This window comes from Phocoena sinus, chromosome 11 (genome assembly GCF_008692025.1).
Source record: "Phocoena sinus isolate mPhoSin1 chromosome 11, mPhoSin1.pri, whole genome shotgun sequence".
Lineage (NCBI taxonomy): Eukaryota > Metazoa > Chordata > Mammalia > Artiodactyla > Phocoenidae > Phocoena > Phocoena sinus.
This window is the reverse complement of record NC_045773.1, coordinates 44,070,736-44,095,859: the sequence shown is the minus strand read 5'-3', so window position 1 is coordinate 44,095,859 and position 25,124 is coordinate 44,070,736. Positions and strand designations below refer to the sequence as shown.

At 44.5% G+C, this 25,124-nt stretch overlaps 1 protein-coding gene across 8 annotated transcripts; it reads right to left on the bottom strand.

Moving 5' to 3' along the window:
- Positions 1-7,783: 7,783 nt before the first annotated feature.
- Positions 7,784-24,788, bottom strand: ZNF621 (zinc finger protein 621). Of its 8 annotated transcripts, none has more exons than XM_032648756.1 (5): positions 24,607-24,788; positions 22,803-22,888; positions 11,840-12,024; positions 11,158-11,265; positions 7,784-9,400 (listed from the first exon to the last, which is right to left on the bottom strand). In XM_032648756.1, the coding sequence occupies exons 1-5, from the start codon at positions 24,706-24,708 to the stop codon at positions 8,340-8,342; spliced, it is 1,542 nt and encodes a 513-aa protein (XP_032504647.1). In that variant the 5' UTR covers positions 24,709-24,788; the 3' UTR covers positions 7,784-8,339. The 8 variants fall into 8 exon arrangements, with proteins under 8 accessions (XP_032504647.1, XP_032504648.1, XP_032504654.1 ...); XM_032648757.1 differs by having other exon boundaries at positions 11,158-11,262; positions 24,607-24,784; XM_032648763.1 differs by lacking the exon at positions 24,607-24,788 and adding an exon at positions 20,186-20,254 and having other exon boundaries at positions 11,158-11,262; positions 11,840-11,966; positions 22,803-23,728.
- Between the last annotated feature and the right edge of the window lie 336 nt (positions 24,789-25,124).

Below are 25,124 nucleotides of genomic sequence, written 5' to 3'. Positions count from 1 at the left end.
AAGAGTAATTTGCATACATTGTGGCCCTTTATCCATAAATACTTCAGTGGGTATACTTCCTCAGAATATTCTCTTACATAATAACAATACTGTTATCTTTAGTAAATTTAAATTTTTTTTAATTTATTTATTTTTGGCTGCGTTGGGTATTTGTTACTGTGCACAGGCTTTCTCTAGTTGCGGCGAGAGGGGGCTACTCTTTGTTGCGGTGTTGCTAAAAAACGGGATAGACTAATAACCCACAGAGACGAAGAGAGAATTAGCGTACGTGATTGCACACGGCATAACTGTCTCCTGCATCTCTGGGACAACAGCACAGACGTCAACTTTTTCAAATGTGAAAAGCAGTGCCATTTACTATTTATAGATTAGCTGTGGAAAAATAATAAAACAGCAAAATAGAACAAAAGGTATAATAGGGGCAGGGTGGGCACATGGCTGTTAGTGCAGGGCCGTTAGCGAGCATCCGTTAGTGGTCCCGCTCGGCCATTGGTTGGCATCGCAGGGGCCCCCTCCCCCTCTTCTGTGTAAAAGGAGCCCGAATTCTGACTGAAGGAAGATGGTTCTTTGTCACACTAGTCTGCCATCTTCCCGGTCTGCTACCTTTCCCATTACAGCCATTATTCCTTGCATCAACAACTCGTCTCCCGATTTATTGGCCTGTTGTGCAGCAAGCTGGACGAGTTTGGACTCGGTATCAAAGGAACCCTTATGAGAAATGTTCTATTTCTTTTATTTAAAAAAAACTGTAGACATCAGCTAAAAAATAAATAAATCATGACTGTGTCAACCATGTATGTACTAGGTGTTCATCAAAGTATTTAAAGTGATACAAAATGGAAATATCCTAAATGTTCATTAATAAGAGACTGGTTCCATGAAGAAATCCATGCAGTGCAATATTATGTAGCTATTAAACATGACATTATAGATCATTTGTCGACTAGGACATGTGCATGGTATTCTGCTAACTGAAAAAAGGAGCCTATGATACAATATGCATATTACAGAATGCACATTCATTGTGTGTGCGTGTGTGTTTGTGTGTTCACCAAAGTATTAAAAGTGGTGAAATTCAGGCCTAGATACTCTTCTAGGCTAGATTTTTGCTCAAAACATGTATTTCTAATTAGAAAAAAAACTTTAAAAAATTTAAAAGCCATTTTATATGATCAAGAGATTAAAAGTGGAAATAATGTAGACACCTCTTCTCAACTGCTTATAAAATAATCAGACGTCTTGTTTATGGGAAATGAGAGAGCTGAGAAGGTACAAGAAAACTGCCCTGTCCCAGCACAGCAGTGGCTATAAGGAGAACCTCCTTCTCAGGAACGGACACAATTTGGCTTCACATTTCTGCTACCTATACATTTAAGACTCAATATTTGCACTTTTGTAATCTAATGGACATCACTCCTTCCATAATTAACCAATTTGCTACTAGTCAGTGAAGAACAAATTGCAACTAAGCTGCTAAGACTGCCTGCAAAACAACAGCAAGAAAAAAATAATCTATCCCATGTAATTACTTGATACACTGAAAACTCCTGGCTATACTTGAGACTGTTTTTCTTAGAAAGTTAAAATCAGAGCTGAAAGGGGGCATCGAAATGCTTCAGTTCTGTCTCTAGCCACTGTGTCCCTTAAGCAAGATCATTTACCATCTCTGGAGTTTCTTTTTATACAAACCTGAGATAGAAAATCTAACTTGGGGACTTCCCTGGTGGTGCAGTGGTTCAGAATCTGCCTGCCAATGCAGGGGACATGGGTTCGATCCCTGGTCCAGGAAGATCCCACATGCCGTGGAGCAACTAAGCCCGTGCGTCACAACTACTGAAGTCCGTGTGCATAGAGCCCGTGCTCTGCAACAAGCCACCGCAATGAGAAGCCTGCGCACCACAATGAAGAGTGGCAACTAGAGAAACACGCGCACAGCAACAAAGACCCAACACGGCCGAAAATAAATTTTACAAAAAGAAAATCTAACTTGCAGTGCATTGTGCTTTAATATTGCATGGTAAACAGCATGGGGAAAGTATATATTTTTATCATTAGTAAAATCCAAGGTGTCTTTGAGTAGGTGGCAAAGGTGAAAATTGAAAATTCTGACCAACCGAAATTTCCTGTAACACCACAAATCTATTGTAACTAGTAGGTAGATTGGTAGAAATGAAATAACATTCATTACTGATTCATTTATGAGAAATATATGAGCCAGCCTTATAATTGGGCTTCATGTAATAAAAGTTTCAAAATGTTTTCTTTAAGCAATATATTCTTTTCTATATTATCTAGCTTTTAAAACAATGTACTGAGGTTACAGCAAATCACATAATTTCTTTCTGGACAGCCATAAAATATTTGTACTCATCTACTTATACGGGTGTTAAGAGAACACATTTTGTAAAGTACTTTGAGAATCATTAATTCAAGATATTTTAGAAACAAAATATCTACTATTGTTTTCAGCAAAGAGATAGGGCAAAGGTGGGGGGTGCTGGACCACTGGGGGGCAGCATTTGGGACTGAGTTCCTGGAATCTGGGACAGAATGAGAGAAGCAGTAAGAGGAGAATAAAGGAGGAAGGAGGGGAGAGGAATAGAAGTATATTTTCTCAGCCTGTGCCACTGATGCTTGATCACACTTCACTTTATTTCTCTATAATTCTGTATTTTGTATAAATGTGTATAATTTTGCATAAAATCTGTACATTTCTAAACAGTATATTGTTGCTTTAATTCATATAAATCATATTACAGTGTATCTTAGGTTCTGGAGGATTTTGCTTTGTTTTTGTTTTGTTGTTTTGAAGATCAATATATTTAATATCTGGTAGCACAAAATCTCCCACCTTCTTCAAAATTGTCTTAGCTACTGTCCTTTACTCTTCTGTATAAATTTTAGAATCAATTTGTAAGGTTGCATGTGTGTGCGCGCACGCACGCACACACACACACACAAACCCCCTAGTAATTTTGACTGGAACTTATTTTTTATTTTTTTGCGGTACGTGGGCCTCTCACTGTCGTGGCCTCTCCCGTTGCGGAGCACAGCCTCCGGACGTGCAGGCCCAGCGGCCATGGCTCACGGGCCCAGCGGCTCCGCAGCATGTGGGATCTTCCCGGACCGAGGCACGAATCCGTGTCCCCTGCATAGGCAGGCAGACTCTCAACCACTGCGCCACCAGGGAAGCCTGGAACTGCTTTTAACGTATAAATTCACTTGGCAAAAATTGTAATCTTGATATTGACCTTCTCTACCCATGAATATAGTGCATCCTTCAGAGATTTCGGTCATTTTCTATGCCTGTGATGACTATCTGCTATTTTATAGCTGCCCAAAATATTTTGAAAATCCTTTCCCCATTTTAGGACTTCTCCACATTATAAATCTCACTTTCCCAGGTAGAATCCAAAAACTATTTCCCAGAAGCCCTTGCTACTTAGATGTACACATACAACCAATTTCCACTGAGCAGGTACAGCTTCTCAGAAGATGGAAATAAAGGTCATGACACCATACAGTCAGTATCCTACCAAAATGGTTGTGGGTGTACTTGCTTTTTCTCAGAATATGTAGCAAACCTCCTGGAGGTCTAGCCCCTCTCTTCAGTGGGGTGGGGTGGCAGTCTAGTAGCAGGCACCAGCAGCTGCTTGGGTTTCCACTGGAGCCTCTTGGTACTGACCCTGGTCATTTTTCTTGGCATCTATGTGGCATCCCAGCTTGTTTCCTTTTTGGAAATTCTGTAAGCTACCTAGTGGTAGGCAGGAAATCCCTTTCTGCTTAAACGTGTTAAAATGGATTTTGGGAAATTCCCTGGTGGTCCAGTGGATAGGACTCCGTGCTTTCACTGCTATGCGGCTGAGTTCAATCCCTGGTCGGGGAAACTAAGATCCCACAAACCACATGGTAAGGCCAAAAAAAAAAAGAAAAAGATTAATGTTGAACAGAGTGACAGCAGGCCACAAGCTAACATCTTCAAGGAACGAGGGCATGTGACCCAGAGGTTCCAGCCTAATGACATAAGATTCAAAGGTGGAGGTTTTGGCGAAAAGGGAGAGGTGGAGAATGGCCTGAACCTGGCACAGAGAAAGAGGAGGACCCAAGCTATGTGACATTAGGAATGTGGAAGAAATATAACCACCATTTCAGAGGGTGCCTGGGTAGAAACAGCACCCTCAAGGGATGAGGTTTTGATTACAGCGAGAAGGTAAAAGGCAATGTTCAGTGATGCTGAGCACGAAGGGACTTTCACTACCAATGGGCCGCCAGCTTCAGAGAGTGGAGTGAAGTTTTCAGGAGTTGGAGAAAGGTAACACATGAAGACAAAAAGGGGAATTGCAGAGATGTAGATGATTACATTTCCAAGAGGTGGAGGTTACCCTTGAGTTCCGGGTTCCTTGTGGTGACTGAGATAAACACATAGTACGTGCTGAGAATGTTCTGACAGTCTCAGGACTGCTAACAATGGGAAGGCTGAGACTGCAGGATGGTGGTGGAGTCTGGACCCCTAGTGAGCGAGGCTCTTACTTCATTCCTGCCGCCTGAGGCCTGACGACAGGGTAGTCTTACTCCAATACTTGGGGCCTCCTCTTAATACGGGCTGATGAAGGCACAAAGCCCTAGACTTCGGTTCTGGGAAATCTCCTTGAAGTACTGACATTTCTTTTATGACTTCCTCCTCTCCCATGTCTCTATTCCTCTCTTTACTGCCTACTTAACTATTAGGTCACCTATCCTGGACCTCTTTTTACCACTTTCACCTCTTCTTGTTATACTTTCTGGGTGATTCCCTTGACTTTATTTTCCAATGCTGACACTGAGTGTCTCATTTCTGATATCAACTTTGTTTTCAAGAGTTCTTTTTTGTTCTCTGAATCTTCCTTTTTTTCAGCAATCTATTGTCTCAGGGTTAGTTGCAAACATCTTCTGTAACCTTAGGATGCTAAATTTTCTTCTTACTGCGTAGTCTGTTTCAATAGCGCTTTTTTCCCCCGTTTCAGCCTTTTTCACATCCTTGGCTTTTTTTTTTTTAATTTAAAAATGGAGCATCAAAAAGCTGGTGAGAAGTTCTGCGTGCACAGTTGGCACTTCTGTGTGGAGCTATTTTACTGAGGAATCACTGGTCTCTTCACTTGACTTGATCAGATCTCCCAAAGAAAGTTCTGATTTCCAGCCTAGAAGGTGCACAAGTCTATTAGCAGGCTCTGGATAGAACCAGGAGTAGGTGAGGGGGTGACAGAGAAGGACCTAACATTCAGTGTGGTTCCCCAACATTCAAAATTCCTGCTACACTGCTCCAGAGAAGAGAGAGGTGGGGAAGTGACCAGGAATCTAAGTTCTTCTTAAAGACTTTTAGCCAATTTTCCTGTTCTTCACCCCACCAGCATCCCCTTCTTCCAGAGGTTTCTGAATCTTCAGTTCCTAAGCCTTTCTGGGAATTCTGCCACATGGGGGTGCTGCTCAGCTTCCTGCAATGTGGCTTAGGATTTACCTTTCTCAGCTCTGCTAAAAGTCACAACCCTTTCACCTGATTTTGAGCTTCCAAAATGTTGTCATCAGCTTATTTTCATTGTTCTTCTGAGTTTACGCTTTTTAATTTTTAAACTCTTTACTATCTTAGTGGAGGTTCAGGAGGGTGTAAATGCTAACATGTTCAACTGCCATCTTTGCCAAACCCTGGGGACTTCCCTGGTGGTCCAGTGGGAAAGAATCCGCCTTACAATGCAGGGGATGCAGGTTCAATCCCTGGTCAGGGAACTAAGATCCCACATGCCGTGGGGCAACTAAGCCCGTGCGCCACAACTATTGAGCTCGTGCGCCTCAACTAGAGAGCCTGCATGCTGCAAACTACAGAGCCCACGCGCTCTGGACCCTGCGCACCACAACTACAGAGCTCACGCGCCCTGGAGCCTGCACACCGCACCTGGAAAAGAGAAAACCCACATGCCACAACTAGAGAGAAGCCCGTGCCCCAACGAAAGATCCCGCCTGCCTCAATGAAGATCCTGTATGCCACAACTAAGACCCAATGCAGCCAAAAATAAATTAAGTAAGTAAATAAATAAATAAACAAACACCAAACTCTGCTGTGTATCTTATTTCTAAGTTTATTGGGAAGGGGGCTGGTGGTCTGTTTGCTTGGTTTTTAGTTTTTGGTTAATTTTTTTTGTTTCCCACCACCATCCCGCCGCCCACCCCAACCTTCTGAATTGCAAGCCTTCAAACTCATTTTCTAAAGAATGCATCCAAGACTGTAAACATTGCTCCAAGTACCACCTTTCACCACATCCCCTAGACCCTGCTATGATCTATTCTTACTGTTGTTCAGTTCTAAATCATCTGCAGCTTTCACTTTGCGCTCTCTTTAACCCAAGAGCTAGTTTGAAGTGTACTAACTTTATATAAGAAAAAAATTTTCCTCATTCTTTCATTCAACATGCAAATAAACCACAAAAACAGCAAAAGGTAACCAATGTCAACCCCACGAACCTTCTGGCAGTGGAGACCTCAAGAACTCTTCATAAGCTACATCAGTTCTCTTTGCCCCTTTTTTTCCCTACAGAACAAATTTCACTTACTTTTCTCTTTTCTTCTAAAACTCTTACCACCTAAACTACTTTTAGAGGTTTCTCTCCTGAAGATCACTGTGAAATAGGGCAAGCCCTTTATCAAGGTACACCCCCCAGGCATTTGCTGCTCAAGGTACCTCTCTCAAAGTGTGGTCCACACTAAAGGTCTGGGCATCACCATGGATATCCAAAATCAGAATCTCTGAGAGTTTGGCCAGAAAATTACTCTTTTTATACCAGCTTATTCGGACACATGGTAAAGTTTAAGAACCACTAATGTAAAGGTTTTTCTGTTAACTGCAATGGAGACACATGTAGACAGCAAAAGCAACTTTAAAAAAATGTTATGGCCCCTTCCATCAACATTTAAGGATTTACTTTATATTAGTGCTAATACAGGCAGACCTCAGAGATACTTCTGGTTCAGTTCCAGACCACCACCATAAAGCAAATATAGCAAGAAAGCAAGCCACATGAATATTTTGGTTTCCCAGTGCATATAAAAGTTGTTTACACTATAGTCTATGAAGTATGTAATAGCATTGTCTAAAAAAAGAACATACCTTAATTAAAAAATACTTTATTGCTAAAAACTCTTAACCATTATCCAACAATGCAGTTTTGTCACAAACCTTCAATTTGTAAAAAAACAAGTTATCTGCGAAATGGATAAAGTGAAGCGCAATAAAACAAGGTGTGCCTGTAATGCATAACTCAAGTTCTTTTTCCAGGAATTACTTCACACAGTCCTTTGCACAGTTATAAAAGATTCTCACCTAAGGTCAAGAGCAAGAGCAATCCAAAATTCCACTTCACTAACCTGTCACATAAGTTTAACCACTGACCCGTTACATAGCCCTCTTTATTCCTAAAATACAATTCTGCAGGCATATTCAGATTTCCCCCAAATCGGTTGCTCCTATTTCTTTAGTAATTTGCCAAAGTTCATGTTTACAATTTGGAGAAAAGTCAATGTAGAAACCAGTGCTTGCAAACAGGAAATCAGAATGCACACCAAGAAAAATTTATGCAACAGATGGAACAAAGATGAATGCCTTGGTGTATGTTTACTTAGGAAACCAAAGTTACAAGGAAACATCTAGATACCAAGAGCAAAACTAAAGATTAAAAAAAAACAACTTCATGTTTAAAGACATGATTGCTATTCATCATATAAATGATTGTTATCACTGTATGTTTTCTTTTTTTTTAAACTGGTTATTTCAAATGATCTTTTGCAGAGACGTACAAGATCCTCAATGATCTGTGTCAATAGCAACCCAACTTCAACTGCATGAATACACACCTTCACCCAGTGAACAATCTGCATTCATTTCTAAAGGCCATGGTTGGAAGCTCATTGCAATTCTCCACTCTGACAGGTCTTAAATGCCTCCTCTGTTTGTTTCTCCCAGGCTGCTTCTCTCTAATCACAGGGGCCTAATACGGGGATGTCCTCTCTCTCAAACGTCCCTAATTCACCAAAGCGTCCTATTAGCACTTCGACCACCAGCAGCCCCACAATGCACACACGGCCGTTACTATTCAAGTCTGAAAGGGACCAAAATGAAGGTCAAGTATTTCCATTTTCTACCCAGAAATAAACAGAAAATATCATACAAGCACAGTCTTTAAATATATCTCGATTACAATGGCGCTTATGCCGAAACAGCCGTAACACATGTACGGTGTAAAAGCCACAAATCAAGCTTAAGTTAGGTTGGAGATCTGCTGTGTGTAACAGCCAGAGAAGTGCCAAGACAGAGCTCACGAGGGGTGAAGAGAAGGGGTCAGAATAACTGGGGAAGGCTTCACAGTGGGAGGAAGACCCTGGAAGACTCGTACTATTTGGACAGGAGAAGAAGGGACTCCAGAGGCGGGCAGCAGCATTAACACGGGCCTGGAGGCAGGAATGAGGACGGCATGTGGCAAGGCCAGTGAAGGCATGGCCACAGCCGGAGCAGAGCAGAGGCCCTGGAAAGGCATGTTAGCTAAGGCTGAAGAGGGGCCCTGGGGACACAGCAGGGACGGCCTGAGAGCCTTGCCAGGCTTCTTCTCCATGGGGTGCAATTTCTGATGCTGAACAAAGCTGCCGTACCACTTGAAGGCTTTCCCACATGCCTGACACTCATAAGGCTTCTCTCCGGTGTGAACTCTCTGATGTTGAATGGAAGCAATCTTCTGGGTGAACGCCTTGCCACACTCCTTACACTGGTAGGGTTTCTCCCCGGTGTGAATTCTCTGGTGGGCGATAAAGAGTGACCTACACCCAAAAGCTTTCCAACATTCCTTACATTTATAGAGTTTCTCCCCAGTGTGTAGCCTGTGATGCTGAAGGTAGGCTGCGCTCCGACGGAAGGCCTTGCCGCACTCCTTACACTCATACGGCTTCTCGCCCGTGTGGATCCGCTGATGCTGGGTCAAGGCTGTGTTGGAGCTCAGACCTTTGCCACACTCCTTACATTCATAGGGTCCTGCGCCAATGTGATTTTTCTCGTGTACAATACAGTCATAGCTGGACTTGAAAGCTTTGCCACATTCCTTACATTTGAAGGGCTTCTCCCCAGTGTGGCTCATCTGATGCCGAATGAGCTTTGAGTTATATCTGAAGATCTTCCCACATTCTTTACACTCGTAGAACTTCATTCCACCTCGAAGTATTAGATTGGGATTCAGACTGAAAGTCTGCCAGGGTGCCTTGCTTTTAAAATCAAAGTGCTGAGACACGTTTCTGAAAAGCCCTCCCACTGGCATGCTGTGCACCTCTGTTTCTTCAGGGGCTTCCTGCTTTACCACTGGCTCTTCTGTCTTAGTCCAGGACTCACCACCTGACCAAAGAAACCACAAGTGTTCCTCGTTACTGAACTGGAAGGGAAACAGGTCCTGATTTTCTCTCGTAGGAAGTGATTTTTTAAAAATTACCAATAAGATGGCTACAAGTATCCATAAAGGAGGATGAGAGAGAAAAAGAAAAACAATAACATATAACTGGAGAAGTGATGACACTGGAACCAGTCCAGGAAGTGCCTCTTATAAGGAAGGGCTGGGGAATGAACCAGGGCAGGTGAAATGTGCAGAATGAGAATGGGAAGGGGACTTCCCTGGCTGTCCAGTGGTTAGGACGCCATGCTTCCACTGCAGGGGGCTCAGGTTCAATCCCTGGTTGGGGAACTAAGGTCCCGCAAGCAATGCGGCACAGCCAGTTAAAAAAGGGGATGGGGATAAGGAAAAGAGGCAGGAGGGGAAAAAAAGAAAAAAGAGTGGGAGAGGTGAGAGGAATCAGTAAGAAATGGAAACAGGTTTTAAAAGAGAGAGAGGGAGATCTCGAAGAAGGGAAAAGACACCCGTTAGATGAGTGGCTGAGCAGTGTGGTAACACACACAGAGAGACAATGGATCCCAATGCCCCACCTGGAAGCCAGGAAACCACCCATATTCTGAATTCTAAATAATGGCCTGATAATTCTACTTTTTTTTTTTTTTTTTTTTTTGCAGTACGTGGGCCTCTTACTGTTGTGGCCTCTCCCATTGCAGAGCACAGGCTCCGGACGCACAGGCTCAGCGGCCAGGGCTCACGGGCCCAGCCGCTCCACAGCATGTGGGATCTTCCCGGACCGGGGCATGAACCCATGTCCCCTGCATCGGCAGGCAGACTCTCAACCACTGCACCACCAGGGAAGCCCTGATAATTCTACTTCTAAATATTCCACATAGGTGTTCCAGTGGTTAGGACTCTGTGTTCTCACTGCTGAGGGCCAAGGTTCAATCCCTGGTCGGGGAACTAAGATCCCACAAGCCACGCAGCACGGCCAAAAAAAAAAAAATCCACATAATATTCTGGGATAAAACATTAGTTCTTTCAGAAAGTCAGCCAGAACACAAGTTGATCGAAGAGCTGTAGGCTACTGTGGTATTACTGCTAAAGGAACCACTATTTACAACGTTGCAGTATGTGTGAGAAATGAGGCTTGGAAACTTTCTTCCTAAAAGAAAGAAAACCCAAGTAAACAAAAGCTCCCGGGACTGGTAAGCAGTATCTGGGAAATTTTAGGGTGGGTGGGTGTACTGGGTGTGGTATTGGGGGAATATTCTTGCCCTTTCCTCTATAGCCCTATAGAAAACAAATACATCGTAAATCTCACGATTATGACATCAGGAATTTTTAAATACTAAACATGATTTAAACACTAAAGAGGCAAATAAAATCATAGCTATGGCACAGATAAATCAGTTTGACCCACAGAATAATATTTTCCTTAAAAGTATGGCTGAAACCCTACTTCTTTGCCATGAAAATTGGCATAAAATTCAATATTTTCCCTGGTAAAGTGAGAAAAGAGGTGGTTTCAGAGGTAGTGGGTCACAGCTTTTCCATGGGAGGATAGCCATGTGGATGTGGACAGCGTGCAGCTATGCACTCCTAGCGACTGGTCCTTCCGGGCTCAGCGCGGGAGCTCAACAGAGGTCAGAGAGTGTACTGAGTACTACCTTATAAAAACTACAGGGAGCTTTGCTCTCTGCTGCAGGAGAAATATTTCTAGTAAACCAGGAAGGCAAACCAGAAAGCACTAGGTCCTCTTACTCACCTGGACAGATGCCTCTCAAAATCTCTGCTTCCCAGGGATCTGGGCCCCATGGTGCTTCCCCTCTCTCCAGCTGTGAGATCAGAACAGGTGTAGGGAATGGAAGTGCTTCTCCAGCAAGAAAGAGAGAGAGACAAGTTGAGGGGAGACATCCAGAGCTGTTCCTGAGATCTCTCTGCCCATCCCATCGTGGGCTAGTTGGGGAGGGGAGAAGTGGACTGCCCAGGGGACCAATGGGCCACCAGGGGTTCTGAGGAAGGGGTCCAAACTGTGCTCCAAGGTATGGCCAGGGAGACAGTGATTCTCCTCAGGGAGAAAGTGCAAGCTCACCCTGACTCAGAAGAAAGGAAATCCCTCCAGGAAGGATGTATGTACTGATATCCTGGGAGGCTCCTCCACACAGGAGAGGGCCCACATCCCACAACACTGGAAGGATGGAGGAACAGAGGTCTCCCGGGGGTACCCGGGAGAATCCTCTCCCTCAGGGTCCAGAACCACGCTCTTCCCTGGGAAATAATGAAGTCCAATTTCAAAGCCAAAGGGAACCTGGGATTTCCCCACTCAGCATCTCCAAAGGCTGATAAGTGCAGAACTCCCCTCTGGAGCCATCAAACCTAAGGACTACTAGAATCCCCAAGACATCTGAGAAGAAACTATCACAGAGGGCCAATGAGAGAGACCTTACCCAGGGAAGCCACATTTGCATAATTCTCCAGCATCACCTCCCTGTACAGGGCCTGCTGCACAGGCTCCAGGCTGGCCCACTGGTTCTGGGTAAAGTACACGGCCACATCTTCAAAAGTCACTGGCTCCTGAAACAACAGGTTCCTGCTGAAGCCTTGAGCGAGGGCCAGAAGGGGGCAGTCTGAGCTGCAGGGAAGAGATGGACCTGCCAGGGACTGTGACTCTGAGCCCCATGGAAGGTTTGCTCTATGGACAAGAGCATTCAGCACCCCAGCCAGAGGCCAGTCAGAGGCCAGTGTTCCCATCTCCAAACTCAGAACACCAATGCTCTCCCACCTACTCAGTTCTGGGGCTCCAAACTGTCATCCTAACCTCATAACTTGGCATCTGGGGCTCTCCTGCCTGGTAACTGCATCAACCCCTATGTTCATTTCTCCATGGATCTGTCCCTCTAGCACCTGCTGCCCTCATGTACTCTTAACCTGTCACCTAATTTTCTGTACACCAACCACTCTCTCTGTCTTCCCTCAGCCGAAGTACATATGCATGGCCGCATGTACTCCCTGCCCCAGCTTCTCCTGGTCTTCCCCAACAGCTTCCACTATGCGCAGAGGAGCCACTCCTTAGGAATAGTCCCAGTGCAGCTACATGTAAAAAGTGAAGTTAGAACATTCTTTAACACCATACACTAAAATAAACTCAAAATGGATTAAAGACCTAAATGTAAGACCAGATACTATAAAACTCTCAGAGGAAAACATAGGCAGAACATTCTCTGACATAAATCACAGCAAGATCTTTTCTGATCGTCTCCTGAAGTAATGGAAATAAAAACAAAAATAAACAAATGAGACCTAACTAAACTCAAAAGCTTTTGCACAGCAAAGGAAACCATAAACAAAACAAAAAGACAACCCACAGAATGGGAGAAAATATTTGCAAACGATGTGACCAACAAGGGATTAATCTCCAGAATTTACAAAAAAGCTCATGAAACTCAATGTTAAAAAAAAACAACCCAATCCAAAAATGGGCAAAAGACCTAAATAGACATTTCTCCAAAGAAGACATACAGATGGCCAAGAGGCACATGAAAAGATGCTCAGGACCTCTGATTATTAGAGAAACGCAAATCAATACTACAATGAGATTCACCTCACACCAATCAGAATGGCCATTAACAAAAAATCTACTAACAATAAAGGCTGAAGAGGGTGTGGACAGAAAGAAACCCACTGCACTGCTGGTGGGAATGTAAATTTGTAACAGCCACTATGGAGAACAGTATGGAGGTTCCTTAAAAAACTAAAAATAGAGCTACCATATGATCCAGCAATCCCACTCCTGCGCATATATCTGGAGAAAAACATGGTTCGAAAGGACACATGCACCCCAATGTTCACTGCAGCACTGTTTACAATAGCCAAGACATGGAAGCAACCTAAATGTCCATTGAGAGAAGAATGAATAAAAAAGATGTGGTACATATATACAATGGAATATTACTCAGCCATTAAAAAGAATGAAATAGTGCCATTTGCAGCAACATGGATGGACCTGGAGATTATCATACTAAGTGAAGTAAGTTAGACAGAGAAAGCCAAATACCATATGATATTGCTTATATGCAGAATCTAAAAAAAAAAAAAAAGATACAAATTAACTTATTTACAAAACAGAAACAGACTCACAGACTTAGAGAATGAACTTATGGTTACCAGGGGACTGGCAGTGGGGGGAAGGGACGGACTGGGAGTTTGGGATTGACATGTATACACTGCTATATTTAAAACAGATATCCAACAAGGACCCAATGTATAGCACAGGGAACTCTGCTCAATATTCTGTAATAACCTAAATGGGAAAAGAATTTGAAAAGGAAAAGATACTTGTATATGTATAACAGAATCACTTGCTGTACACCTGAAACTAACACAACATCGTTAATCAACTATACTCCATAATAAAATAAAAATTAGGAAGCATCAGGAAGATGGTGGTGTGGGAAGATGCAGAGTTTGCCTCTCCCCACAACTAGGGCGCCTGCCAGATGCTGGTGGGGGACCCTGATGCCCAAAGAGATGGGAATAAGCCCCAAGTGAACCGGTAGGACATGGGGCTACTGAGCAGGGAGGAGAGGTGGAGGCTAGATAGGACCGGCGGCCCTGAAGGGTGGCTGAGGGGCGGGAGGGGGTCCCATAACTAGTGGGACCCTCAGGGGCTCGGATCATGGGGAGCATACCCAGTGTTTCCCCTGCCCAATCTCCAGGACCAGAGGAGCAAGAGACGGGCGGAGGGCGTTTGCACCACCCACTCGGGCCCACGGAGACTGCTAAGTTCCCAGGCTGATTCCCCAGCCCTCCAAAGCCCACTCCAGGCCGCATCGGTCCCGGGAAGGGAGACCGGGGAGAACAGGAGAGGCAGGCGGGAGGGGCCCTCTGGGACTGGAGGAGCAGGAGAGGAGCAAGGGCGTTTGCCCTGCCCACTCGGGCCCAGGATACCTGCTGAGCTCCCAAGCGGGGTTACCCACCCTCTGAAACCAGAGGTGGGGGGTACGCCTGGGCCCCTTCTGTTCTGTTGAGCCTAAGCCCCACCCCCCACCCCCGTCAGGGCCTTTTCCAGTCCTGTGGGTCCTAAGCATAGGCCATGCCCACCACCCAAACCTCGCCCCTGCTTAGGCCATGCCTTCCAGAGCCAAGGCCTTTTCCATCTTTTTTTTTTCCTACTCCTTGTTTTTACTATTATGGTTCTGTTTTACCTTCTGGTTGTTGTTTCATCTATATTTTTATTTTTATATTTTTTCTAACATATCTGTTAGCTTCCTAGTTTAATTTTATTTTTTACTTTGTTACTGTTCTCCTTTTTCTTTTTTCTTTTTTTTTTTTTGCACCACCCTGCACGGCTTGCGGGGTCTTGCTTCATGAGCTGGGGGTCGGGCTGAAGCTCCTGCAGTGGGAGCTCCGAGTCTGAACCACTGAGCTAACAGAGAACCTCAGGCCCCAGGAAATAGTCATCGCAGTGAGGTCTCCCAGAGGTCCTCATCTTGGCACCAAGACCCAGCTCTACCTAACAGCCTACAAACTCCAGTGTTGGAAGCCTCAGGCCAAACAACCAGTGAGACAGGAACACAATTCCACTCACAAAAAAAAGGAAAAAAAAAAAAGGAAAAAAAAAAAAGGAGATGGCAGAAAAATATGTCACACATGAAGGAACAAGGTAAAAACCTACAAGACCAAATAAATGAAGAGGAAATAGGCAATCTACCTGAAAAAGAATTCAGAGTAATGACAGTAAAGATGATCCAGAATCTCGGAAATAGAATGGAGGCAACGACTGAGAAAATACAAGAACTGTTTAACAAAGATCTAGAACAACTAAAGAATAAACAAACAGAGGTGAACAACACAATAACTGAAATTAAAAATACACTAAAAGGAATCAATAACAGAAAAACTGAGGCAGAAGAATGAATAAGTGAGCTGGAAGACAAAATGGTGGAAATAAACTGCCAAGGAGCACAATAAAGAAAAAAGAATGAAAAGAATTGAAGACAATCTCAGAGACCTCTAGGACAACACTAAACACACCAACATTCGAATTATAGGGGTCCCAGAAGAAGAAGAGAAAAAGAAAGGGTCTGAGAAAATATTTGAAGAGATTATAGTCAAAAACTTCCCTAACATGGGAAAGGAAATAGTCACCCAAGTCCAGGAAGCAGAGAGTCCCATACAGGATAAACCCTAGGAAAAATACACCAAGACACATATTAATCAAACTAACAAAAATTAAATTCAAAGAAAAAAAATTAAAAGCAGCAAGGGAAAAGCAACAAATAACATACAAGGGAATCCCCATAAGGTTATCAACTGATTTTTCAGCAGAAACTCTGCAGACCAGAAGAGAGTGGCATGATAAACTTAAAGTGATGAAAGAGAAAAATCTACAACCAAGATTACTCTACTCAGCAAGGAACTCATTCAGATTCGACAGAGAAATCAAAAGCTTTTCAGACAAGCAAAAGCTAAGAGAATTCAGTACCACCAAACCAGCTTTACAACAAATGCTAAAGAAACTTCTCTAGGCGGGAAACACAAGAGAAGAAAAAGACCCACAGGATAGAAAGCCCAGAGTTAAGCCCACGCACATATGGTCACTTAATTTATGACAAAGGAGGCAAGAACATACAATGGAGAAAAGACAGCCTCTTCAATAAGTGGTGCTGGGAAAACTGGACAGCTACATGTAAAAGAATGAAATTAGGACACTCCCTAACACCATACACAACAATAAACTCCAAATGGATTAAAGACCTAAATGCAAGACCGGACACTATAAAACTCTTAGAGGAAAACATAGGAAAAACACTCTGACATAAACCACAGCAAGATCTTTTTTGACCCACCTCCTAGAGTAATGGAAAGAAAAACAAAAATAAACAAAATGGGACCTAATTAAACTTAAAAGGTTTGGCACAGGGCTTCCCTGGTGGCGCAGTGGTTGAGAGTCCACCTGCCAATGCAGGGGACACGGGTTCGTGTCCCGGTCCGGGAAGATCCCACATGCCATGGAGCGGCTGGGCCCGTGAGCCATGGCCGCTGAGCCTGCGCGTCCGGACCCTGTGCTCCGCAATGGGAGAGGCCACAACAGTGAGAGGCCCATGTACCGCAAAAAAAAAAAAAAAAAAAAAAAGTTTTGCACAGCAAAGGAACCCATAAACAAGATGAAAAGACAACCCTCCAAATGGGAGAAAGTATTTGCAAATGAAACAATGGACAAAGGATTAATCTCCAAAATATACAAACAGCTCATGGAGCTCAATATCAAAAATACAAACAATTCAATTAAAAAATGGGCAGAAGACCTAAGTAGATATTTCACCAAAGAACACATACAGATGGCCTAGAGACACATGAAAAGATGCTCAACATCACTAATTACTAGAGAAATGCAAATCAAAACTCCAGTGAGGTATCACCTCACACTGGTCAGAACGGCCATTATCAAAAACTCTAGAAACAATAAATGCTGGAAAGTGGCTTCTCTTGTTGTGGAGCACAGGCTCTAAGCACATGGGCTTCAGTAGTTGTGGCACGTGGGCTCAGGAGTTGTGGCGCATGGGCTTAGGTACTCTGAGGCATGTGGGATCTTCCCGGACCAGGGCTCGAACCTGTGTCCCCTGCACTGGCAGGCGGATTCTTAATCACTGCACCACCAGGAAGCCCCATTTGGTGGGTACTTTTAAATCTTATCTTTGGGACTTCCCTGGAGGTCTAGTGGTTAAGACTTCACCTTCCAATGCAGTGAGTGCGGGTTCAATCCCTGGTCAGGGAGCTAAAATCCAACAAGCCTCGTGGCCAAAAAACCAAAAACATAAAACAGAAGCAATATTGTAACAAATTCAATAAAGACTTTAAAAATGGTCCACATCAAAAAAATCTTGTCTTTCATTTACTCTTTACAACATATATATGAAGTCAGAGTTGTTACTCCCGTTTTTCAATGGATGAAACTAAGATTCAGAAAAATTCATTACTTTGCCCAAGATCACACAGCCAGGAAGTGACACAGCTGGGACTTCAACCCAAACCTGTCAAACAGCAAACCTGGGCTCTTCCCACATAGCATGCTGCCTCCGACACGGGCCTCACGAACTTCTCCGAACACATAGCTAACCCCTGAACCTCATCATAACCTGGTGTTGCCCCATCTTTGGAGAACATCTTTTCAAACCCAACTTCCAAAATTACCTATCAAGCCATCTTTACTGTGCTCCCTCCAGGCCACGTGGGGCCCCTCCCCCAATCTACACTGAGCGATCAGCTAGCTATTTCAAAACCACACACACCATCCTAGGAGCCAGAGCCTCTGCATCTTCCATGAGATGTAGGAGCAGTTTCTAACGGTGTCCACTGGCTACCTTCTCTGCTTCTATGGACAGCACAGTGCAGACCACAGAGACTGGGCTCAGCCTGGAGGGGTTTCCTGCCTTCTGCACCTTCTCACCTTCATTCCATCTCCTAGGAGATTCTCACCACCCTATGCAGTCCAATGAAAAGGAAGACACCTACCCACAGGGGCTCAGCTAAGCCCCTTACTCTTTGAGTGTCCCAGTCTCTCCTGGAAGCCTGTGCACTGGAGTCAGCAGAGGGGACAGGGAGAAGGGAATGCTCTCACAACTGCTCCTGGGGGGAGCAGGGAAGAAACATACCCCAAGCATAAATGCTGGCAACTTAAACTGCTCCCAGCCACTCTACTGGCACTACACTCAGGTCTTTCTTAGGGGGTCCTTTGCAAACAAGAACTAAGGAACTCAGTTCAAAAGGAAACGTTGAGAGAAGAACAAATTTAGAAACTTCTCAAAGGGAGAGTTGACCCTTAAGCTGGGCAATGACGAGGCTCAAAGGGCCCCCCAAATAGCTTGAGCCCCAAATCCAAACATCAGACAGAACCATGATGTCCTGTGAGTAATCACTGCTTCAACAACAAGGCATTAAAGGGCTTCTGATGACAGCGACCACAGGCTCACAGGTAAACCAAAGTTCACCTCTGCGTGCAGCAAGTCAAACCTCACTCCCTCACATCTTCAGAGCTGTTCTCACAACTTTCTCCACCCAGTACCATCTTCCTCCCCAAATTGTTCTTCCCATCTGCTGTCAAATAACCCCAGGTATCATGAGTCCAAAAAAATGCCTATTATTAAAGGAGAACTTACTTTTTCAAGACAGTTAGGTTGTTGATACATTCTTCTTCCTCCTATGGATGGCCCCTATGTACCTCAACTTATTTTAATTTTCTCCACAGTATTTTTCATCATCTGACAAATTATACTTTTATTGTCTATCTCCCCCCACCAGGTTGTAAGTTATGAGGCAAGGATTCTGTTTTGTTCATTATTGGTTTACTAGCACACAGTACATTTGCCTGGCAGATGCAAGATGATTAATATGAATTTGCTGAAAGAATTAATTTCAAAAATGGTTTGATCACCAATAAAAATTTTTATACTTATGAAGAAGGTCAGAAAACAACAGCAAATACCACCTTAACAGTGAAGTGCCAGAGCACATCCATTAAAGTTCATGGTTTATAATTTACCAGGCACTGAGGTTCTACTTTCCGTGAAAGACTGGAGGAGAAGCATAAATATAGGAAAGAAACATAAACATCTTTGCTTGCAGATGAAATAGCTATCTGCCTAAAAAATATCCAAGATGCAGGAGAATAAACAAAAAACATTTAAAACTGACAAAATAATTCATTAAGTTAGCTAGATATAGGATAAGTGAACAAAAAAGATTACCTTTCCTAAATACCACCATAAACAATTAGAAGACAAAAAAAGAGAAAATAAGATGCCATTCATATGAAAATAGCTAAGAACCGACCTAACAAAAACCTGCAAAACCAAGACAAGAAAACTAAATGTTTATTAAAATAAATAAAAGAGGAACTGAATAAATTGAAACATACAGTGTTTCTAAATGGGAAGAATCAAACTTGTAAAGAAGTCAATTACCCCAATTTTGCCTAGGAATTCAAAACAATCCACTCCCCCACCAAAAAATCAATGAGATTCATACAGGGGTAGGGGATCATTTTGAGTAATCTGAAAAAATTAAGTGTGAAAGACTAGCTGAGAAGGTTTTGAAGGAAATACATTTTTGAAAGAAATGATGAGGGGTAATTAAACCCTACCTTAAAAGGACAATCCTTCAAGAAAACGAGACTCCAAGCCATAGATAGTGAGAAAATATTTTAAAAGACATAATAAAGGACTATTATCCCAAGTATATAGAAAACTCTTAAAACTCAATAAGAAAATGAACAACCCGATTCAAAAAATGGGCAAAAGACCTGAACAGATACCTCACCAAAGAAGTTATACAGATGGCAAACAGGTATATGAAAAGATGCAATACAACAGCGGTCCCTAACCAAGGACCAGTTTCGTGGAAGACAATTTTTCCACGGACTGGACGGGGGTGTTGGGGGTGGTTCAGGCGGTAATGTGAGCGATGGGGAGCGGCCGATGAAGCTTCGCTTGATCACCGCTTACCTTCTGCTGTGCAGCCTGGTTCCTAACAGGACCAGTCCAGTACCGGTCCTTGGCCTCGGGGTTGGGGACCCCTGCTCTACAACATATATCTTCAGGCAAATGCAAATTAAATCAATGAGATACCACTACACATCTATTAGAATGGCCAAAATCCAAAACACTGACAATACCAAATGCTGGCAACGATGTGGAGCAACACAAACACTCATTCATTGCTGGCAGGAATACAAACTGGTGTGACCACTCTGGAAGACATTTAACAGCTTCTTACAAAACTAAACATACTCTTACCATATGATCCAGCAATCATGCTCCTCGGTATCTTCCCAATGAGTTGAAAACTTACGTCCACACAAAAACCTGCACAAGGATGTTTAGAGCAGCTTTATTCATAATTGCCAAAACTTGGAAGCAACCAAGATGTCCTTCAGTAGGTGAATGGAGAAATAAACTGTGGTACAATCAGTCAATGGAATATTACTCAGCACTAAAACGAAATAAGCTATCAAGCCATGAAAAGTCACACAAGACCTTAAATGAATACTGCTAAATGAATAAAACCAAAATGAAAAGGTATGATACCAACTACACAACATCCTGGAAAAGGCAAAAAGATCAACAGTTGCCAGCAAGGGAGGGCAGAACACAGAGAATTTTTAGGGCCTTTGAAGAGACTCTGTATGATACTACAATAATAGATACATACCATTACACATTTGTAACCCATAGAATGTACAACACCAAGAGTGAACCCTGGGCTTCCCAGGTAGCACAGTGGTTAAGAATCCACCTGCCAATGTAGGGGACATGGGTTCGAGCCCTGGCCAGGAAGATCTCGCATGCCGTGGAGCAACTAAGCCCGTGTGCCACAACCACTGAGCCTGCGCTCTAGAGCCCACGAGCCACAACTACTGAAGGCCGTGTGCCACAACTACTGAAGCTTGTGCTCCTACAGCCTGTGCTCCAAAACAAGAGAAGCCACTGCAATGAGAAGGCCTCGCACCGCAACAAAGAGTAGCCCCCGCTCGCTACAACTAGAGAAAGCCCGCGTGCAGCAATGAAGACCCAACGCAGCCAAAGAATAAATTAAATAAATAAACTAAATCTACTAAAAAAGAGTGAACGCTAATGAAAGCTACGGACTTTATGTGACTATGATGTGTCAGTGTAGGATCATCAATTGTAACTAATGTACCACTCTGATAATGATGGAGGCTCTGCATGTGTGGAGCCAGGAAGCATATGGGGACTCTGTGCTTTTTGCTCAATTTTGCTATGAACCTAAAACGTCTCTAAAAAAATAAAGTCTACTAAAAAAGAAAGGGAAAGGGGCAGGGAGAGCAATACTTAATCTCTTACCTGGACTGCAATATCATCCTGACTCACACTCTTCTGCAACCAATGTACACTACAGGCTGAAAACCTTTTTAATATATAAATCCATCCCTTTCAACTCCCCTGCTTAAAATCCGTTAGTGTCTTCCTACTGGACCCAGAATAGAACCCAAAATCTTCACAGTGACCTCCAAGCCATGTGCCCAGCTGTCCCACCTCACAATCAACTACTTCCTCTGACCTCTCCCTGTCTCCAGAGTACACGAGCTTTCTCTCCCAGCCCAGGGCCGATGCATCTGCTGTCCTCTCTGGAAAGTTCTTCTTTACTTCTTTCTCCAGTAGTTTCCAAGACTATTTCTACCTTGAGGTCTCAACGTCATGTGACCACTTCCATGAGGGCTTCCCCGACCACTACCTTCAAAGGTAGCTTCTTTGGGGCTTCTCAAATTTGAGAAGGTGCATAAGAATCACCTGGAGAGCTTGTTACAACAGATTCCTGACCCCATTTACCCTACCCTCCTCACCAATCTGACTCCAAGTCTAGAGTGGGACTAACAATTTGCAATTCTAATGAGCACCCAGGTGATCCTGATGCTGCCCACCTATGGACCACACTTTTACAAAGCACTGAACTTTAGCAACAGGTAATTATAGTAACTTATTTGTTTTTGGTAAAAGTACCCTCCATGAGAAAAGGGAACCTGTCTGCATTATTCAGTACTATGCACCTAGCATTTAGAAAGCACATATGGAAAAAACAATGCTGGTCTCTCTGGGATACATCTACTACTTGTGGAGCAATCTCTTCAATAAAGAATTTCTCTGGGGCTTCCCTGGTGGCACAGTGGTTAAGAATCTGCCTGCCAATGCAGGGGACACGGGTTCGAGCCCTGATCCGGGAAGATCCCACATGTCGCGGAGCAGCTGAGCCCGTGCGCCACAACTACTGAGCCTACGCTCTAGAGCCTGTGAGCCACAACTACTGAGACCACGTGCCACAACTACTAAAGGCCGCGCACTTAGAGCCCACCCTTCGCAACAAGAGAAGCCACCGCAATGAGAAGCCCGCGCACCACAACGAAGAGTAGCCCCCACTCGACGCGCCTAAAGAAAGCCCGCACACAGCAAGGATGACCCAACGCAGCCAAAAATAAATTATTTATTTATTAATTTTTTTAAAAAAAAGAATTTATCTGATCTCGGTAGGCAACATTTTTTTTTTAAATCCCACATTCCTAATTTATCCCCCACCCCCAACTCATTTCCCCTTTGGCAAGGCTGTTTCCTGTATCTGTGCTGGCAACTTTTATTTGTAGAACATGATCTGGATTTCCACATTCAGGGGAAATTTCTTGGCTTGGGTCCCCCTTTTTCCACTTAAATCTATTCATCCAAACTCATCACTCTGTACACACGAGACTCTTATTTTCTCCACCACGTATTTACAACCATAGCCCTTGGGATGGACTCAAGAGGGAAACCATAGCCTGGCCAAGTTAGGCCTTCTTGGTCCTTTCCTGATTACCTGATAGCTAATGTGATTTTTAAAAGACTGAAAAAAAGCTCAGCTCACCTGAGGCCAAGTGGTTTGGAGCATGGCTGATGTTCCCTGGCTCCGTGCACTGTCTTCTGGGTTTGGAAGAGCAAGAACCTTAAAAGCTAAAAGAAGAAGAGCCATGAGTGCAAGAGTCCCTGTGCTACGTCACCCACAGCCGCCTACAGTCTTCTGTCTTTTCCTTTCGAGCACTGGCAGGAGGCTCTATCAGCCCTGCTCTGGCTGATCGCCCCAAACCCTCATAAATTGCACTGCCTGGTCCTCGGGACAATCCACCACCTGCCTGCTCTGCCCAAGAGCGTTCTGGGGCCCATTCACATTGAGCGGACCTAGTGATCCAAGACAAATCCCGTCCCTACAGTGCTGGGTCTGAACAAACAAAAACCTAAAAAAGCGCTTACAGGGACCATGACATTGACCCCAAAAAGGGTGCCTTTGGAGAAGGGAGACAGGGGTAGCTGGATCTGGATTGAGCTAAAATACTTAAGTGTTCCAGTGGGTGATGATGACAGGAGACTCCAACGGGTTCTCCACCCAAGGAAGCAGGAGACCCCAAATATCAGAAACTTCGGTACCGGGCACGGGAAGCAGTTGGGCCAACTTCTTTAAGACAAAAAAGAGGATCACGCCTCGGTGGGCAAGGGACTGGACCAGGGCTCTAGGAGGCCCCGTAGCCACCTCGGCGGCTTCGGCGAGGCCCAGACACCCGAGCACCGGGTCAGAGAGGCGAGTTCAGGGGCGGGGTGCTGACGAATCGCTAAGGAAAGCGAGGAAGCTGGCGCCGGACGAGACTAGCAGGAAGAACTCGCCTGAACCAAGCCTGTTCCCCTCAGAACCCCAAGAGGTGAGTATCCGAAAGCCGATACGGAACCGAGCACGGGCGTCGAATGCCCCTCTAGGCCGTCCGGAAGCGGCCCATCTCGGTGGTCCCCGCGGCGCGGCCTCACGTGACCTGAGGGGGCGGAAATAAGGGCGGGCTCTTGCCCGTGACGTCGTTTGCGGGCGCCGCACCGCTGTGTTAGCGGCGGGCGCCTCCGCCCCTGTGCTTCAACCTTTGAGCCGACTGAGGGCGGGCTGTGAGGGCGCTGATGCCACCTTGCTCTACTCAGATCTCGGCCTCTAGACCTAGGTGGGGCCCCAGTTAACCGACTGCCCCATCAGCTGTCGGCCGCCTTTATTCCCTGGGTCACCTGGAGCCTGAGCTGTGCGGGTGTGGGGAAAATGGTTTCTGTTGTGTCATCTCCTAGAGGCCCACGCCAGGCATTCCGCTTGGGTTCTAGGCTGGGCAGCCGTTAGGAGAACCATGGTTCCCATCTACCTTTTTTTTTTTTTTTTTTTCGGTACGCGGGCCTCTCACTGTTGTGGTCTCTCCCGTTGCGGAGCACAGGCTCCGGACGCGTAGGCTCAGCGGCCATGGCTCACGGGCCTAGCCGCTCCGCGGCATGTGGGATCTTCCCGCACCGGGGCATGAACCCGTGTCCCCTGCATCGGCAGGCGGACTCTCAACCACTGCGCCACCAGGGAAGCTCCCATCTACCTTTTTAAGGTCCTCTCCCTTCCTAGGACCTAGGCGTGTGTGGGACCTTTTAGGGCAGATTCATTTAACAACCAAAATAACAGTGACTAAGGTTGCCAGGCATCCTGTATATACAAGTCCTATATTAAATGATTTTGTCCTGTATTGACTTTGGCAGGATGCCCTAAATGCCCTGTGTTTAGCTTTTTTCAATAGGGTACAAAAATTCTGTAGTTGACAGCTATTCCGCCTAGTTAACTGGCAAGTTACTTAAATTTCAACACTGGCTGAAAAAAACAATCATACCTCCACAAATGAAGATCTGGATAATCCCTTACAGTCTCTCCGGCAGGTTTGTCTGAGGCAAGGAAGTGGGGGTGGGGGAGCGGCGGCTGAGAAGTGAAACATTAAAAGGACTGTTTTTCAGATTCAAGAAACGAAGACTGTTCTTTGACCAAAGTTCCAAGCCACGAACGAGTAATTGCCCTTAAGACAGCCAATGACAGTGACAGTCTCACTTTGGTGACCCCTGCAACTATGCTTCTGAGAGTTATCAAATCAATGGCAGCCCCAATCTTCAGAACATAAGCCAATCAGTGACAAATGCCCTTGAAAGCTAGCCAATCAATGATAGTCCTACCCACTGGACAACAGCTAATTAGCAAATGCCTCACTACCATGACGATGCTTCTGAAAATCAATGGGTCAACAATAGCCTTACTTTAGTGACCACTTCTTGCCAGTGTGGTTGCCAACATGAACAGACTTTTTCTTTGACCACTGATAGGTCTACTGAACACAGTTCCATATATATGGTTCCTACT